This window comes from Bufo bufo, chromosome 1 (assembly GCF_905171765.1).
Source record: "Bufo bufo chromosome 1, aBufBuf1.1, whole genome shotgun sequence".
Classification (NCBI taxonomy): Eukaryota; Metazoa; Chordata; class Amphibia; order Anura; family Bufonidae; genus Bufo; species Bufo bufo.
Genome location: NC_053389.1, coordinates 591,192,671 through 591,212,790, shown reverse-complemented (window position 1 = coordinate 591,212,790; position 20,120 = coordinate 591,192,671). Strand labels below are relative to the sequence as shown.

Genomic DNA, 20,120 nt, shown 5'->3' with positions numbered 1-20,120 from the left:
ACTGTAACCCAAATGAAGGGCGGGTGCTGTGTCCCCCAAGGAAGAGCGAGAAAGAGACTTTACTGGTAAGTAATACAAAAGTCTCCTTTTCTCGCCCATATTCCTTGGGGGACACAGGAAACCATGGGACGTTCCAGAGCAGTCCCAGAAGGGAGGGACCAGAACAAACTAGACCAACACCAGAGGCATCAATCAACTGCCGCCTGCAACACCAGACGGCCTAAAGCAGCGTCAGCCGACGCATGAGTATGCACCCTGTAGAACTTGGTGAAGGTGTGCAAGGAGGACCAAGTGGCCGCCTTGCAAATCTGCTCCGTAGAAGCCCGATTCCTCTGAGCCCAGGAAGCCCCGACCGCTCTAGTGGAGTGAGCGGTAACACCGAGGGGCGGAACCTTGCCCTTGGCGAGATAAGCCTCAGTAACAGCCATCTTGACAAAACGGGCGATAGCAACTTTGGATGCCGCCATCCCTCTGCGCGACCCCTCCGGAACCACAAAGAGCGAGTCAGTACGCCTGAAAGAGCTGGTTACCTCCAGGTAAACCTTGAGCGCCCTGACAACGTCCAGGCGATGAAGCTTCCTCTCCCGCGGGTGGGAAGGGGAAGGACACAAAGAGGGGAGAACGATGTCCTCGTTCAGATGAAAGGCGGAGACCACCTTAGGAAGGAAGGAAGGGACCGGACGAAGAACCACCTTGTCCTGGTGGAACACTAGGAAAGGTTCCAGATAGGAGAGTGCAGCCAATTCGGACACCCACCGAAGAGAGGTGACGGCTACAAGGAAAATAACCTTGCAGGACAGAAGTCGCAAGGAAACCGTCCGCAGAGGCTCGAAAGGAGAAGCCTGGAGCGCTGAGAGAACCAGGTTCAGGTCCCAGGGCGGTACCGGAGGGCGGTACGGGGGAACCGCGTGAGCCACGCCCTGAAGGAAGGTCTTGACAGGACCAAGGGGGGCCAGTGGGCGCTGAAACAAAATGGACAGCGCAGACACCTGACCCTTCAAAGAACTAAGGCCCAGACCTTGGGCAAGTCCGCTCTGCAGGAAGGACAAAACGGTGGGGAGAGAAAAGCGGAGCGGAGGAATCCCCAGATCGGCACAGAACCCCAAATAGGTCCTCCAGGTCCTATAATAGATCCTAGAAGAGGACGGCTTACGGGCGCGGATCATGGTGCGGACGACGTCCGCAGAAAAACCCCTACGTGTCAGGACGGTGGTCTCAACAACCACGCCGTCAAACGTAGGGACCTTAAACGCGGGTGGAAGATTGGTCCCTGAGAGAGAAGATCTTCCCTGGCGGGCAGCGGCCAGGGCGCGTCTGCCAGGAGCAGCATGAGGTCGGCATACCAAGACCGGCGGGGCCAGTACGGAGCGACCAGAATCACCGAGACGCCTTCCGCCGCGATCTTCCGAAGGACCTTGGGCAGGAGTGGGATGGGAGGGAATATGTATGGACGCGCGAAGCCTCGCCAAGGAAGAACGAGGGCGTCGGCTCCGCAGGCTCCCGGATCCCTGGCCCTGGACAGATAGGCGGGGACCTTGTGATTGAATTTGGAGGCCATGAGGTCCACGTCCGTATGCCCCAACGCAGGCAAATGGCCTCGAACACCTCCGGGTGAAGAGACCACTCGCCGGGGTCGACGGTGGTGCGACTGAGGAAGTCCGCCGCCCAATTGTCCACCCCTGGAATAAAAATTGCAGATAGGGCCGGGACGTGGGCTTCCGCCCAACGGAGAATGCTGGTGACCTCCCGCATTGCTGCAGCGCTGCGAGTGCCCCCCTGGTGGTTTATGTACGCCACGGCCGTGGCGTTGTCCGATTGCACACGAACTGGATGACCCCTCAGCAGATGAGTCCAGTGTCGCAGAGACAGAAGGGCCGCTCTCAGCTCCAGGACATTGATCGAGAGTTTGGACTCCGATGGAGACCAAATGCCCTGGACGGATCGGGGAGGAAACACGCCTCCCCAGCCCAAGAGACTGGCATCGGTTGTAACCACCAACCAGTTGAGCGGCAGAAAGGACCTGCCCAGAAGAGGGGACTGCAACCACCAGCGGAGAGATGACCGCACCGGAGGCGATAGATGGAAGGGATGATCCAGAGACTCCGGCGATTTGTCCCAGGAGGAGAGGATCGCCCGTTGGAGAGGGCGGGAGTGAAACTGCGCAAATGGGATCGCCTCGAAGCAGGCAACCATCTGCCCCAAGACCCGCATGCAGAAGCGGAAGGACGGTCGACGGTGGAGAAGGAGACCCCGAATCGCCCGACGGAGGATCAGTCGTTTTTCCGAGGGAAGACGTACCTCCGCCGCTCCCGTGTCTAAAAGCATTCCCAGGAAGACCAGTTGTCTGGAGGGAGGAAGGGAGGACTTGGGGAAGTTGATGACCCAACCGAATCTCGCCAGAGTCTCTAGAGTGAGATCCACGCTGGCAACCGCTTGAGAAAGGGACGGAGCCTTGATGAGGATATCGTCCAAGTACGGTAGCAGAAAAACACCCCTGGAACGGAGTAAGGCCAAAACCGGGGCCAGGACCTTGGTGAACACCCGGGGGGCTGTTGCCAGCCCAAAGGGAAGGGCGACAAACTGGAAGTGGAGGTCCCCCACGGCGAATCGGAGGAAGCGATGGTGACACCGGGCTACCGGAACATGGAGGTAGGCATCCTGTATATCGATGGAAGACATGAAATCTCCCTGCTCCAGGGAAGCCACCGCGGAACGGAGGGACTCCATCCGAAACCGTCGAAGGAGGAGAAAACGGTTGAGCTTTTTGAGGTCCAAAATGGGCCGCACCGAACCTCCCTTCTTGGGAACTACAAAGAGGTTCAAATAGAACCCTTGGAACCTTTCCTCTAGAGGAACGGGGGTAATCACCCCCCTGTCCAGTAAGGCTTGAACAGCCGCGGAGAACGCAGCCACGCTTTTCGGGTCCCGCGGGGGGCGGGAGCGAAAGAACCGATCTGGAGGGAAGGACGCAAATTCGATTTTGTATCCGGAGGACACAATTTCGAGAGCCCAGGCGTTGGAGACGTGAGCCATCCAGATGTCCCTGAAAAGGAGGAGCCGGCCCCCCACCCGGGTGGGGGCGGGCGCGCCTTCAGGCAGAGGACTGCTTTGCTGCGGGTGTGCGGGCAGCCTGCGCCAGGAGGGCTGTGCCCGAAAAAACGGCTTCCTACGCTTATCCTGGGGAGGGGCCGAAGCGGCAGCTGCGGGGGGAGCCCCAGAGGTCCTGCGGGAGGACCGAAAACGAGACGCACCAGGGCGTCCGCGGGGGGCGCCCCTGGCTTGGGGTTGAGGAAGATGGGTGCTTTTACCACCCGTGGCCTCCGAAATAAGCTCGTCTAGGCGGACCCCGAAAAGGCGGGAACCCGCAAACGGTAGCCCCGCCAAGGAACGTTTGGAGGCAGCGTCCGCTTTCCAAACCTTCAGCCAGAGCTCCCTCCTGACTGAAACTGCCAGGGCGGAGGAGCGTGCAATAAGGGCTCCCGCATCAAGGGAGGCCTCACAAACAAAATTCCCGGCCCGAATAATAAGCTGGGCCAAGGAACGTAGGTCCTGGATGGGGACGTCCGAGTCCAACTCCTGTTCCAGCTGCGCACCCCAAGCAGAGATTGCTTTACCTGCCCAAGCAGAGGCAAAAAAACGGTCTGAGAGCAGAACCGGAGGCAGCAAAATTGCCCTTGGAAAGGGTCTCCATGCGACGGTCCTCCGCTGACTGAAGAGAGGACCCGTCGGGAACAGGGATGGCCGTGTTCTTTGACAGACGGGCCACAGGGGGGTCCACCTTGGGTGGGGACGACCAGGTGGCCACGACGTCGGCTGGAAAAGGATAGCAAATGTCCAGCTTCTTGGGATTGACAAAACGGGCGTCCGGGCGAGCCCAAGCCTTAGACACCACGGAGGAGAAATCAGAGTGGATTGGAAAGACTTTTGAGGCCTGCCTGGGTCTGATAAAGGAGACGCTAGCTGCGTCAGAGCTAGGGGGGGTCATCTTGCACCTTAAAGGTGTCACGAATATCAGAGATGAGTTGACCCATCGCTGAGGCTAGCTTGGACGGCAGGGCCGAGTCCATTTCCAAATCTGAAACCGCCAATTCACCTTCAGAGAGCGAATCCTTTGGAGAGGAGAGGCCCGTCTGAGTGCGCACGCGTGGCGGGGAGAGGGAGGCATCCGAGGAGGAGGCTCGCTCTACTCTAAGACGCTTCTGAGAGTGCCTAGCTCGGGAGGGGTCACTAAGAAAGGGTGAACCCGCTGCAGCGGCAGAAGCGGTGGACCCGGAGGGCGCGACAGTAAGAGTGGCGTCCTGCGGGGTAGGCGGCCTGTCTATTAGGCGGCCCACGACATGAGTGAGGCTTTCCACAGCCTGGGACAGGGATCTAGCCCAGTCAGGCAGGTCAGAGGAAGCAGGGAGCGACACAGCGGGCGACTGAGGCTGCGGTGGAGCTCGGCATGCAGGACAGTGCGGATCAGACTGCCCCCGGGGAAAGGGTTCCCTACAAGCAGTACAGGCATGGTACCAAGGCTTGGCGGCTGCAGAAGGGTCTGACATGGTGGAAAAAATGTTGCACTTAAAGTGGGAGACCCCAGGGCAAAAGCGGAACGGGGATTACACCCAAGCAACAGTACTGGTGGCACCGAGGGGGTTAACAGTCCTACCAGACCCGGATGATGCAAGCGGCAGCAGCAAGGGGAGCAGACTGAAGGAGGCTGTGGAGGGGAGGCAGCAGGCACGGAGATGAATAGCTTCAGGACCGGACGGCAGAGAGGATTCCACGCAGCACTATGAGATGTGGAGCCCGACGAAACCGGAAGTAGCGGAGCGCATGTAGGAAGCTCCGCCCCCCCCCTGCCGCGCTGAAGAAGCAGAGCCGCGCGCGCGCGGCAAAATGATTTTAACCCCTGAGGTGGATGAAGTGCCGGCCAAGATGAAATGGCGCCGTTCGCGCCAAGTAAGCGGCCCCTGCCGCGCCTGGATGTGGCAGACGGCCTCCTGCCTACAGCCGTCCCCTGAAGGCAGAGTCCGTGCCCTGCCGCTAAATAAAGGACTTGCCCAGATAAAGTCCCCCCCAAATGATACCCGGTAAGGTTGCCGGTCCGATATGCCCATGGGGGGGGGGGGAGATGTAGCAGCGGTGGGAGGAAGGAAGGGAAGGCTGGAGCAGCCACTCTCACCATACGCTGTCTTCGCCCTCAATCCATCCAGCAGGGTCGCCCCTTCAGCTACTGGCACCGCAGTGGCAGGAAGCCGGGGGAGGGACTTGGCGTGCGGGCGACCCTTGAGCTGGCGGGACGCAGGGGAGCGAGGCTGCCCTGGTCCACCTTGTCTTCTGTGGGGGAGGCGGCAGTGCGGAATTACCGGCACTGGCGCAACTCAACCCTGGGAGAAACAGAGGGGTCTAATGCGCCTCTGTTGTCCCTGTAAGTAGAAAAAAATCGAATTAAAACAAAAAACGCAAAAATAAAAATTATAGGAAAACAACCCTGCATAAGCAGGGGGTGTCTTGCCTCCTTGGACACTAAGCAAAAACTGGCAGTCTCTTCTCCAGGCTGAAGGGTATAGCTGATGGAGGAGGGGCTTACAGCTTTCACTTAGTGTCACGCCTCCTAGGGAGCAGAGCTATACCCATGGTTTCCTGTGTCCCCAAAGGAATATGGGTGAGAAAATACGTTTTTATTGACTATATGAAAGCAATTCAAAAAATTCTGATAAAGAACCATATGCAGTAAAAATAGAGTGCCCTTAAAGCACATTCTGATAGAAGAAAAAAAAAAAAACAGTACAGAAAAACATTGCCATCTCTAAACTATTCACAGCAACACAGCAAACACATACGGATAGATTATAACATCAAACTGATTGTCTCACAAAGACAACCCCTTATTAAAATAAAGCGGCTTGCAGCAGGGTCCTGCTTCGACCCTTGGCGATTAGTCGTTAACTCCAGGGAAATCAGAAGCATACTTTTCTCCTACAGATGCAGATGCAGAGGAAAGGTTGCATTATATGCTGGTGACTGTAAAGTAATAGCTGTGCATGTAAAGCACCAAGTCCCAGCAGGCGTCTCTGATTAGGCACATTGATTTTGGTTGGTTGGTTGGTGCTCATTGTCAGAATTACTCTAAACATTCTGGGAGCAGACCAGAATGCCGAGTGAAATATAGAGCCAGAGCAGCCCACACTTTCAGGAGGAAGCCCAATGGGTAAAGGCTGTATTACACCGCTCAATTCCGTTCCTTCCCAGCAATCGCCTGCTTGCTAGCAGAGGCAAATCGTGAAAGATCATGATTAGTGTTGAGCGAACTTGTGTTTTCAAGTTCGGAGTACAAGATTCGGGTTATCTAAGTATTCCGTTATGGATTCCGCCACCACAGACCATAACTTATGGTCCATGGAATCCATAACGGAATTCTTAGATAACCAGAACCTGAACCTTGTACGCTGAACTTGAAAACACAAGTTCGCTCAACAATAATCACAATTGCCTGATGAATGAGTTTTTGCTCATTCATCGGGTAATCGGCGGCAGTATTACACTGCCAGATGATTGTTAACCAGCGTTACTAAGAATGCCTGTAAGCGATCATCTAGTAGAAAATCTGCCAGTGTAATACAGGTTTAAGTGGTAATGTACAAACATTACTGTCAATTGGTATTAAAAAGTATACCAAGTGTGGTCACAGTAACATCAAGGGGCTCTGGTTTGCAGAGAAAACCCTTTAACTGTATCCCTTCTCTAGTAAGTCTCCAATCTTTCAAGAAGGCAGAGACAGTCCTGTAATATAGGCTTGCTGTGTTTGAGTCTACCATCTTGCTTTTACTACAGGCTCAAGCACACGACCATTGCCTGTTTTGTGGTCCGTAAATTGGGAATCGACAAAAAACACGGATACCTGCTGTGTGCATTCCGCATTTTGTGGAACGGATCATCTGCCCCATAATGGAACAGTCCTATCCTTCTCCGTCATGCAGACAAGAATAGGACATACTCCATATTTATGCGGATGCCACAGAACAGACATACAGATACAAAACAGCACAAAGTGTGCTGTCCGCATCTTTTGCGGCCCCACTGAAGTGAATGTGTCCACATGCGACCAGCAAAAAATGTGGATCGGATGCGAACAAAAAAATAAGTTTGTGTGCATGAGCCCTAAGAAAGAAAAAATTACCTATCCACCAATAATTTGCTAACCTTAAATCAAGGCATCCAGGTCCATCGCTCTCAAGTAAAGGAGGATGAATTCATATGCATGTCTGTCTGTTTTACACTCACACTAGGTTTACACCATGGACATTTCCACTGCACAGATGGCCTGAAATCCCAAGCAATATCCCCAGATATCACATGCAAATTTGGATACGGATTTCATCCTTTACATAAAATCTGTGGCAAATCCACTAATAAATCCGTGCTGTGAATTGGAAAATTGGCAACATGCTCTCAAATCATTTTTTTTTTTTTTAAACACACCTCATTCACATTCATAGCACAGTACATTGTTACAGATCTTCTGTGCAGAATATGCACCAATAATCCACGATATAAACACGTGTGAAGGTGGTTTACTCTCTTTACTTCATTGTGTAAACTATGACAACTAAGCCTATCTTTGCTCAAACACCCATGACCATACCGCAGAGTCTGTAGGGAGGTCAGTGTCCCATTTCCGACCTTTGAAGTCTCCACCTCCATTCCACCGGAAAGAGCTCATGCATCCCCCATGGGACAGTTCTGGAAGAAAAACGCATGGAAATAAAAGCAAATACTTAACTCCCTTTATGAATCACAGACATAATGAACAAGGAGTATTTCCACCCCAGCCATTGCCGACAGAGAACGGTATACCCATTCTATGTGGTGGCTGGGCCTATGGAAACAGTTGAGGGGGTTGCGCTATGCCGCTTCTATTGTTCCCATTCACTTCTATGGGAGTTCCGGTAATGGTGTAGCACAGCCCACTTTGGTGCTTCCAAAAATTAAGTCCGCTGCATATGATTGCTATTGGGCTCTCAGCAATAAATGCTGGAAGGAAAATATCCATTTGAGAAAGGATTCAAAATATATTTATTACATAGACATGATATACATCAATTAAACTCTCTTTACCATATAATTTCTAAAGAAACCATGGTCCCTCTCCGTCCCTGTGACCTCCTCATCCGCCATCTGCACAGGTTTGCCAATCATTCATACCTTTTTTTTTTTTTCTAGAGAACTTGTAAAGTAATATATACTATATCTAAAGCTAAGAATACTATGAACACAGCTGGATCAACTTGCAGGATAACAAGCTGAACTGGATGGACAGATGTCTTTTTACTGCCTTATAAACTAGGTTACATTAACAGCATTTATTGTGAACTAAAAAGTTACAAGAATCTACAAAAGCTAACCCCCCAGACTTTTTTTTTATTTTTTTTTTAACATAAACTGGGAAATTGGTTGCCAACCATGATCTTTCAAGAATCTCCTGGTAAGAGGCAGAGTGGGCAGGCCTTTTAGTCACCCATACTCTCAGCTATCTGACAGAGCGAGGCTTGGCAGCACATAGTAGACGTCCACAGTGAGGGTCCAACAGAAAGACACAGTCCCAATCATATTTTGGGAAGTCACCTGAATTGTTATTCTGAGGCAAAAAACCCCCAAAAAAACAACAAAACACCACAATCTTAAAGAAACTAAAGGAAATGCAACAAAACCCTATTGTGTATAGGACACAGAAATTGTTACCTTTAATACGCTCAAAGAGGTATTCTTGATTTGGAGTGACGTCCAGGTACTGAACGATGACATTGAGTGAAGGGATCAGCGGTGCCTTTACAAGAGCAGCTTGCTTTAAACTGCTAATGTTGGACTCTAGAAATAAATAGAAAACCTACCAGATTACTAAGTTTTCCTTTTCACAGGACTGTCAGGAACACACAAGCTGCTGATAAATAAATTGTGAGGAGTACACACTGCCTAGTTTCCCACTTATTCATTGTATGTGCTCAAAATGATAACCTGCTCAGCAGAAACCATGAGCTTTCAAAATAATTTCTTCTCACAGACACTCAAGGATCATGCACCAGGGTGGAATAAGACCTGTGGATAGTCAAGCAGATCATCACTAACAAGCATTCGTAGATTTACAATTTATTCTGTATGGGGACGAGCGATGGCATTAGTGATATATGGAGGGGGGGGGGGGGGGGGGAAAATCAGCTGTTAAAAGGCCATGTGACGTCACTGTACATTGGTCACATGGCCTAGAGCTGCAATATCAAGCACAGCTGCTATATGATGTATGGCGCTGTGCTTGATAAGGCCACCACGTTAACCAGAGCTCCAGTGAGCGGCACAGCTTCCCAAACCAGCTGATCGTGGGGGTCCCAGTCCTGTGGATAGGTCATCAATATTATTTCCCAGATAACCATTTTAAAGCTAGTTCCGCACAAGCCTAAAATGGAGATTATACACAAATGTTAGCACCCACAACTGCACACAGTGATCACACAAGCAATACATATCAAAATGTATGCCGAGAGTCAGAAGGGTTTTGTCACTTCAGTAAATAGCATTTATTATGTACAGGACATTAATGCAAGGCACTTACTAATGTACTGTTATTATCCATATTGCTTCCTTTGCTGACCAGACTCATTTTTCCATCAGATTATACACATCTCGTTTCCATGGTTACGACCACCGTGCAATCCAGCATCAGTGGCCGTGCTTGCATACTATGAAAAAAAGCACCAGCTCTCATGGTCCCGTTCACCAGAAAGGCTGACATTTTTTCCTGTAGTGTGCAAGCACAAGTGCCACTGCTGGATTGGAGGGTGGTCGTAACCATGGAAACTAGCAGTGTATAATGTGATGGAAAAATGAATTCAGCAAGCAAAGTAGGAAATATAGACAATCACAATACATTAGTAAGTGCTTTGTGTTAACTTTCTCTACATGAAAAATGCTATTTGCTGAAGTGAGACAACCCCTTTAAGTAAGCTGTGCTGGAGATCTATATCAATCTTCCACATATTTTAGCAGTGCTTTAAGTTTCAAATTATTTACCCCCTATTTGCAGCTCAGGACATCCAAGCCTTCTCATCTGCATGTTCACAGTTTCCATCTCTTGAACCAATGGCACCAAAATAGTTTCATTAATCCACTGCAAGGAAAAGTTTATGCAAAGTAACAGTGAACATGTCTGGTGAAGATTGCAGATTTCAAATATTAGCACAGTACTACTGACTACATAAACAAAAATTCATGAAACAGACTATCAATGTAGTACTGCTCCTAATGATGAGCGCTGCTCATGTAAGGCGAGAAATTCCCATTACACAATAACGTCTTGGCTTGATTTAGCATTATCAGATAAGTGACAGACCGCTGATTTGAACATGTCTTTAACGCTATCCTCAGTGAGGGCACCATAAAAGAGGAACCAAGACCCATTTAATATTATCAACCTAGACACTAAATTTCTAAAGAACTTTTACTAAGATCGGAAATATACAGAATGACATTTGGGTTATTATAGTTCATTGGTTTTATACATATATTTTTATAAACAATATCTGTGAACTTGGGTTATACTCCATGTGGAGATGGAATCACATATGCTGAAAAATATGACTCCCAATGATGACGTACACTGTATAATATTTGCATGCATTGATGCCAAGTGTTCAAATGTTATTTGTGCACTGCAATACTGTTAGTTTTGCCCAAAATAAAACTGAAATATATATGAATTAAATAGGACATACATTCCGGAGTTTTTCTGTCCATGAATCTATGTGGTCCAAAAGTTGGCGGTTCATTGTAACTCTTGCCCAGATCTGCAGTGGAAAAATAAAGCGTTACCGCACGTGGTCACTTCATGAAATGTAAGACCTCATGCACATGTCCGATACTAAATGTTTGATTGCACACAGATCCATAATTTTTTTTTAAAAGGTCTTAAAAAAACAAAACAAAAAAAAAGCAGACGGATGTCATCTTTGTGTTGACGGCATCAGTATGTTTGTTCTGCAAATTATAGAACATGTCCTATTCTTGTATGTATTGCAGAATAGTTATTTCTATTGATGGGGGTGAGAAAAATGTGTACTGCAAAAGGAAGGTGTCTGCATTCTGTGAATCCATTATTTTCGGACCGCAATATGGACATAGTTGTGTGCATGAGGCTTAATTGTGCCTCCCGTCACTCCTCTGTAGTGTCCCGCTAGATTATTATTATATATATATATTTTTTTTTTTACCGTCTATGATCAGGATATACAACACACATGCACCCTCAGCTGTGCATGCCTACCCAGAGGTATAAGCACTCTGCAGGATCATTAAAAGGGTTATCCTAGAAGAATTGTAAAAAAAATAATCATGTAGTACATGACAACCTCTTTCTAATAAAGCTAGAACCAGCCCTGAACCTCACATGGATCCAGAGATCTCCCCATTCATTACTCCAATTGTTCTGCTAGCTTTATTTTAAGCTGGGAGCTTAGGTGGCATGTACTTTCAGCTGCAGCTGATGGCAGTTGAAGGATGGAACAGAGCATGCGCTTCCAACTCAGTGAGCAGGACAGGGGGATTTAGAAAATAACTAAAAAAAAATAAAAATAAAGAGCAAACAGCGGGTAGTGCTGTACAGATAGATTTCATTGAATAACTCTAGCTATACTACATTTTTTTTATTAAATGCAATTACAAAATGTATTCAGATCCAGGTGCTGGTTTGAAAACTGTAGATCATCATCTGTGGGAGAACCCCTTTAAGGAATGAGTCAGGGGGTCTGGCACTTCTTGATCACCCTGCCTGCAGACTATTAGACGCAGGTATTTTTTTGCAAGATTTTTTTCTGGCTAAAAATTATGCCTTTAGTCTGAAAAATATGGCACTTATTCAGTTAAACTTTAGAATTTAGTTTAGAGGTTATTCATTTTGAAACCACCCGATGAAGTAATTATGTATAAGTAAAGAGGGCTCTCCCTTCAAGATCTTTCTTTTATGGTGGAAAGCAGCTTATGATAATTTGTGGATTACGTAGACAGTCTGTTGATTTCAACAGGCACTGTGCACGTCACAGTATGGGACGTGTACAGTGATGTACCTCTGCAGCCAATCACTGTGCTCAGCTATAGACAGTGACTGACTGCAGCAGGCACATGTCATATCAAGGCAGGTCTCCACAGCACGTACAGGACTAGTGCTGCAGTTTGTAATGTTTTTTTTTCATTTTAGGACATTGTAGGGGTTGTCGGACAAATTTAATAATCTTGAACAACCCCTTTAAGGCTGCTTTCACATGGCCGCTTGTGGTCCACGAGATGGGCAGATTTCCCAGGCCAACCACGGCTCACGTGTCCACACGTTGCAGTGATCTATGATGCTGTGAAATCCAGTCCAACCGCAGGTCAAATGTCCTGTACTAAAATTATGCTGTGAGTAGTGTACAGAAGACCCGTAGTCGGGATGAAACTCACAGCATCAGAGATCACTGTGATGCAGTGAGTCTGGTTCATGTGAGCCGCGGTCGGTCCGGGAAAACTTGTCCATCACACAGTGTACATTTCACAGAACCACATACGGCCATGTGAAAACAGCCTTAAAGGGAACCCGTCATCAACTTTATGCTGACCTCACTGAGCGCAGCATAAAATAGTGACAGAAATGCTGATTTCAGCGGTGTGTCACTCATCAGCTAAAACTAAGTGGTTGCCGAAAACCAGCATCTTAATCATTGCAGCCCAGGCCTTGAAAAGAGTCAAATCTACTTGACAAGAGTCATGGTTAGTCATAATCTCCTGCTCTCCCGCCCATCTGCTGACTGACCTCTTCTCTTCTAGAGAGAAAGAGAGAAAACTAGGTAGTCAGTCATCAGCAGGTGGGCAGGAATATATGAATAACCAGGACTCTTCTCAGGTGGCTGGGACTCTTTTCTAGGTCTAGTCTGCAATGATTGTGATGTTGGTTCTCGGCAACCACTTAATTTTAACTTATAAATGACAGACCTCTGAAATCAACTCACCTGTCTCTACTTTATTCTGCCGTTAGTATGGACAGCATAAAGGTGATGACAGGTTCCCTTTAAGCCGACAGAACAGCTCCCTGCCACATTTTGGCAACAAGGAGACTAGTCCGTGAAAGCGGAAGGCTGTAGAAAAAACAGAAAAGCACTTTTTTAGCCTAAAATAAATACAATGCAATATTAAAACAAAACACTATTATATAAATAGGTAATCACAAACAGCGTGCTTTATTTACTACTGTACCTCTTCTGCTGCCTGCTTGGAGCCAAGGTCTGCCTCATCCTTGTGTGCAGAAGGAGCCTGAGACTTGCATGCCAGCTGGTACTGGTACTTCCTGAGACTGTATGCATAATCTCCCATGGAACGGCTGTAATTCCAGAAGGTTGGACTGTTTGATGTGGAGTTGGATTCTGGACTCCCTAAATTACCATTAAAAAAAAGGTACGTAGTAACTAACCAGACACAGGATGGGGGGGGGGGTCTTATAGACAGCACAAGGTTCTGCTCCATTTTCTAGCTTGATTTCACAAATGGAACATACACTTCATTTGGTCATATAGTCAGCAGGGCTCTCTCTTCTCAAATCATTAACCCAACAAAAGCCTCGAAGTAAAGTAATCTAATTACTCTACCAAAGAAGAAAAGGAATAGTGTTGAAAGATATTTTTTTTTTTTTACTATGGTGGCTCGTGCAGGAGAATTACTCAGAAATAACTGAGAAGTAAAAATCATTATACAGCATCTTTAAAAACCTCATACCCAGCTGAGAGCGCTGTTGCTTTTCTTCTTCACTACGAATGAACGTATCCAGTAACTTGAGATCAGTCATGTAGTCATCCTTGCCAGCAGGGGAACTGTAAGCAAATGGTGATGAGCGATATCGAGATCTCAAGCCACTGTTTTCCAATGGACCAAGACTACTGGGGTATGATGGTGATCCAGGTGTGGGACTGAAGCTTTGCATCTGAAAGAAAAACAAAAAAACAAACATTGAGAACGTGTTAAAGGGCTGCCCACTAAACCGTTTTTTTTTTTTTTTGCTTAATAATAACCCCTACACTGCGATTTATCCATACATAAGTAAAATAAGAATTTTGGTTCAGTAGAATTTGCTAAAACCCTATTTTTATAATATGTAAATTACCTTGCTACCAGCAAGTAGGGCGGCTACTTGCTGGTAGCAGCCGCATCCTCCGATGGTAATGACGCCCCCTCTGCTTGTTGATTGACAGGGCCAGCGGACGGGATCTTTCTCCGCTGGCCCTGCCTGTTTTCATTCAATATCTGGCGCCTGCGCCGCGGCCGTACCTATCTTCAATCGGCGCAGGCGCACTGAGAGGCGGCCACTCACTCGGCCGCTTCATCCTCAATGCGCCTGCGCCGATGACGTCACATCTTCCCTTATAACCATGTTATAAGGGAAAATAATAATGATCGGGTCTCCATCCCGATCGTCTCCTAGCAACCGTGCGTGAAAATCGCACCGCTTCCGCACTTGCTTGCGATTTTCACGCAACCCCATTCACTTCTATGGGGCCTGCGTTGCGTGAAAAACGCAGAATATAGAGCATGCTGCGATTTTCACGCAACGCACAAGTGATGCGTGAAAATCACCGCTCATGTGCACAGCCCCTCAGAAATGAATGGGTCGGTATTCAGTGCGGGTGCAATGCGTTCAACTCACGCATCGCATCCGCGCGGAATACTCGCCCGTGTGAAAGGAGCCTAAATCAGAGACAGACCTAAGAAAAAACAGGTTGTGTCTGCCTCCTACAGACACTAGACAAGTGTTTGTATAGACGGTATAGACCACCTGGGAGGAGCAGCACTTTTTGGTGTAGAAAAGTTACATATTTAAAAAAATAATAATAATTTATACTTTTTAGCCATTTCCGACACCCTCACCACTGGCTGGGGGGTGGGGGCGTGTGGAGGCTTATCTACAAACTTGTGCACTAGTTTTCTGATGTATATTAGACCAGACATCTAGTCCGGCTCCTGGCTGGAGAAAATTTCTCTTCTGGCACTTGGACAGCACCTCTTAAAATGAAAATCTATTAAAAAAGGTGGGCGCACGAGTTTTTTTTTTTTCTTTTTCCTAATACCGGTGTGAAACATTCTTTAGTAAATGATCCCCGTTATCTTGTCTCCGTGGTCCCTCCTTTTGACCTGATGTCAAGGCCACAGTGTGGTACATCAACCACTGGTCAAAGTTTTCACCAATAAATAATTAGCAATGGAGATTTTAAGAGCTATTTAAAATGTACTCATTAGATATTACCTTGGTATAGCTATTGTTCGGTGAGTAGGCTACAGCTGTTGCAAAAGAACTGCCAGTGCTTGGTAGCAGAGCCTGCATCTGCGGACTGTACCCACTGATGAAGCTAGAAGTGAACTTGGGACTGGTGCTGGGCGAACGTGATGGACTGTAGCTCAGTACACTTTGCCCCTGAATGCAAGGAGAAGGTGTGGACGCAGGGACTACACTCTTCACAAGATCCTTTGGTGGAGTATACTGCACAGCTGCAAATGAAGCGTTAGAAATTAAGTAATAATACAGAGAAAAATACACACACAGGTAGATTAACTAATCAAAATGCTTCTGGTTCCATCCATTGTTAGGTCTCCGATCCCGGTGGAAAATAAAAAGCCTTAAAAGGGGTTGTCAGACACCTTGCTTTAGCCAAACTGACTACAATTTACTTTATATGCATTTCAAGCTCAACTTTCTTTTAGCCATTTCAACCCTGGTGCTTTTCTCTGCCTCTAACCGGCCTGATGCAGTTCTGCGCACCTTTCTTATCCCCTTAATGACCGGGCAATTTTCCATTTTCATTTTTTACTCACAGCCTTCCCAAACCCATAATTTTTTTATTTTTCCATTCACATAGCTGTATGAACTGTACTTTCTAATGACAACATTTACAGCTGCATAGAATGTAGTGGGAAGCAGGGGAGGGAAAGAAAAAAAAAAGAAAAAATAAAATGGGGTGGAATTATAAAAAAAATAAAATAAATTAAGTAAGATTATTTAGCCACATTTTAAGTGTTTTATTTTTGCACGGTTTCCTATGCAGTAACACTGACCTGTTACTTTCATTCTATGGGTCACTATGATTACAACAATACCATATAGGTTTCGTTTTTCTTGTATTTTAAAAGGGCTTTTCAGACATATTTTTATTGATGACCTGTCCTCAGGATAGGTCATCAATATCAGATCGGCGGGGGTCCGACACCCGGCTTCTGACACCTCATTCCCATACACTTGTATAGTAACGAGTCATCCCATTGAGGTGAATGGAATGGCTATTTGTAATTACACCCGCTCACTAATGCGATGTCAAGCAGATAAAACAATTAAGGGAAAGCTGCGCTGACACGGCAAATGGCCTTCTCTTCAACCAGCTGATCAGCCCCCCGCCGATCGAACATTAATGACCTATCCTGAGGATAGGTCATAAAAAAAATAAAAATTTAAAATCTCAGAAAACACCTTCAATACAAAAAAAAATGTATTTTTCTTTGCATGCATCACCATATTCTTACCCAAATAACTTTTATTTTTGAGTGTACGGAGCAGTATGAAGGCATATTCTTTTTGGGGGGAGGAATCTGTCATTTTCATCGATACCATTTTGGGGTGTGTATGGCTTTTTGATCGCTTTTTATTCAATTTTTAGTGGGAGGCAAAGTGACCAAAATATAGCGAATCGGCCATTTTGACTTTTTCACCCGTATGGGATACATTTTTTCGTATTTTAATAGCATGATGTTTAGTTTTTACATTGTTTATGTATTTTAATTTTAGGGAAAGGGGGCGATTAGAATTTTTGAATGAATATATATATATATATATATATATATATATATATATATATAAAAAAAAAAAATAAAAAAAAGTAAAAATATATATTTTTTTACTTTAATAGTTTCCCTAGGGAACTATAAGGCCCCTTTCACACTGGCAAGTATTACGCGCGGATGCGATGCGCGAGTTGAACGCATTGCACCCGCACTGAATACCGACCCATTCATTTCTATGGGGCTGTTCACATGAGCGGTGATTTTCACGCATCACTTGTGCGTCGCGTGAAAATCGCAGCATGCTCTATATTCTGCGTTCTTCACGCAACGCAGGCCCCATAGAAGTGAATGGGGTTGAGTGAAAATCGCAAGCATCCGCAAGCAAGTGCGGATGCGGTGCGATTTTCACGCACGGTTGCTAGGAGACAATGGGGATGGAGACCCGATCATTATAATTTCCCCTTATAACATGGTTATAAGGGAAAATAATAGCATTCTGAATACAGAATGCATAGTAAAACAGCGCTGGAGGGGGTAAAAAAAAAAGAAAAAAAATAGATTAACTCACCTTAGTCCACTTGATCGCGTAGCCGGCATCTCCTTCTGTCTCCTTTGTTGAATAGGACCTGTGGTGAGCATTCATTATAGGTCAAGGACCTTTGATGACTTCACTCCGGTCATCACATGGTACGTCACATGATCTTTTACAATGGTGACCTATCTTTGACCTATAATGAATGCTCACCACAGGTCCTGTTCAGTAAAGGAGACAGAAGGAGATGCCGGGCTACGCGATCAAGTAGACTAAGGTGAGTTAAATTATTATTTTATTTTAACCCCTCCAGCGCTGTTTTACTATGCATTCTGTATTCAGAATGCTATTATTTTCCCTTATAACCATGTTATAAAGGAAAATAATACAATCTACAGAACACTGATCCCAAGCCCGAACTTCTGTGAAGAAGTTCGGGTTTGGGTACCAATCATGCGCGATTTTTCTCACGCGAGTGCAAAACGCATTACAATGTTTTGCACTCGCGCGGAAAAAGGAGATTTTTGTGAAACTCACCTGTAAAATCTTTTTCTCGTAATTTCCATTGGGGGACACAGACCATGGGTATAGCTTAGAGATATTACTAGGAGGGACACTATGCAAAAAAAGAAGCTCCTCCTCCTCGGGCTATACCCCCAGGCACCTCCAGGAGAACTTCAGTCGTTGCAAAAGCAGTAGGAGAAGGAGAACGGAAATAAAACACTATGGAAACCATCACACAGCACACCATAAGGCGTAAACCAAAAAAGGGGCGGGAGCTGTGTCCCCCAATGGAAATTACGAGAAAAAGATTTTACAGGTGAGTTTCACAAAAATCTCCTTTTCTCGTTCATTCCATTGGGGGACACAGACCATGGGACGTCCCAAAGCAGTCCATGGGGTGGGAGCAAGAAACAAACCCAACACCGCCTGGAATAAACGACCCGCAGTTAAACAGGAACCACAGCCTGCAATACCCTGCGCCCAAAAAAAGCATCAGCCGAGGCCAGAGAGTGTAGCTGATAAAACTTTGTGAAAGTATGTAAGGACGACCAAGTGGCCGCCTTACACAACTGGGAAACGGATGCGCGATTGCGTCTAGCCCAGGAAGCTCCCACTGCCCTTGTGGAGTGAGCAGTAATCCGTGACGGCGGAACCTGGCCACGAGCGCGATAGGCCGCAGCAATAGCGGAACGGATCCACCGCGCCACGGTGACCTTGGAAGCCGCCAGGCCCTTACGAGACCCTTCAGGAATCACAAAGAGAGAGTCTGAACGCCGGAAGGAGGCAGTAGCCCCCAGGTACACCTTCAGAGCCCTGACGACGTCCAGAGAGTGGAGAGCGCATTCCTTGGGGTTCGCCGGAGAAGGACAAAAAGAGGGCAGGACAAGATCTTCGTTAAGGTGGAAGGGAGAAACCACCTTGGGCAAAAAAGAAGGCACCGGTCTGAGCACCACCTTATCCTGGTGAAAGACCAGAAAAGGTTCTCGGCAGGAAAGTGCGGCCAGCTCCGAAACTCGCCTGATGGAGGTTATGGCCACCAGAAAAACTACCTTCCAGGTGAGTAAAACCAGAGAGATCTCCCTCAGAGGCTCAAAAGGCGCCGACTGAAGGGCGCGCAGAACCAAGTTGAGATCCCAGGGGGGCAAGGGAGGCACATACGGGGGAACAGAATGCGCCACCCCCTGCAGGAAGGTTTTCACAGGTCTCAAAAAGGCAATGGACTTCTGAAAAAAGATAGCCAAAGCAGAAACCTGACCCTTCAAAGAACTGAGCGACAGACCCATGTCAAGGCCGGATTGGAGAAAGGACAGCACCACTGGGACAGAGAAACGTAGGGGCGGGTAGCCCGACTTCTCACAAAAAACCAGGAAGGCCTTCCAGGTGCGATAATAGATCCGTGAAGAAGCCGGCTTCCGAGCCCTGATCATGGTTCTCACCACCGCATCAGAGAAGCCTCTCTTCCTTAGGATGGAGGTCTCAATAGCCACGCCGTTAAACGCAGCTGCCGTGAATTCTGGTGTAAGAGTGGCCCCTGAGACAGGAGATCCTCTCTGTCGGGTAGCGGCCACGGAACGTCGACCAACATACGAGTGACGCTGGAGAACCAGGCGCGGCGAGGCCAATCCGGGGCGACGAGAATGGTTGGTATCCCCTCCGCCTCTATCTTGCGCAGCACCTTCGGCAACAGAGGAATCGGAGGGAAGACGTAAAGGAGGCTGAACCGCTGCCATGGAGCTACCAGCGCGTCTACCCCGTCCGCCCGCGGGTCTCGAGCGCGGGCTAGATACACCGGCACCTTGTGGTTGAGCCGGGAAGCCATCAAATCTACGTCCGGACGGCCCCATCGGTTGCAGATGTCCTCGAAAACCTCCGGATGGAGAGACCATTCTCCCGGATCCACCCTGGTGCGACTCAGAAAATCCGCCGTCCAATTGTCGACTCCCGGGATATACACTGCCGACAATACTGGAACATGCGACTCCGCCCATAAGAGGATCCTCGCTACTTCCTGCATTACTGCCCGACTGCGGGTCCCGCCCTGATGGTTGACATAAGCCACAGCCGTGGCATTGTCCGACTGAACACGCACCGGGCGAGTTGCAAGGAGAGGAGTCGAGTGGGAGAGGGAGTGGAAAATCGCCCTTAGTTCCAAGACGTTTATCGGGAGACGGGACTCCTCCGTCGACCAGACACCCTGAACTGTGAGGTTCCGGAGAACACCTCCCCAACCGATGAGGCTGGCGTCGGTGGTGACTACCGT

General features: G+C 47.7%; 1 protein-coding gene across 1 annotated transcript in view; it reads right to left on the bottom strand.

The window, feature by feature from the left end:
- TMEM209 (transmembrane protein 209) overlaps nt 1-20,120 on the bottom strand; it is a 44,218-nt gene that overhangs the window by 7,453 nt on the left and 16,645 nt on the right. The window contains exons 5-11 of the mRNA XM_040413432.1: nt 15,299-15,540; nt 13,777-13,981; nt 13,261-13,436; nt 10,752-10,823; nt 10,051-10,147; nt 8,728-8,853; nt 7,631-7,728 (exon numbers count right to left, since the gene is read on the bottom strand). Of these exons, the coding sequence (XP_040269366.1) occupies nt 7,631-7,728; nt 8,728-8,853; nt 10,051-10,147; nt 10,752-10,823; nt 13,261-13,436; nt 13,777-13,981; nt 15,299-15,540 (1,016 nt within the window). The remainder of the gene's footprint in view (nt 1-7,630; nt 7,729-8,727; nt 8,854-10,050; nt 10,148-10,751; nt 10,824-13,260; nt 13,437-13,776; nt 13,982-15,298; nt 15,541-20,120) is intronic.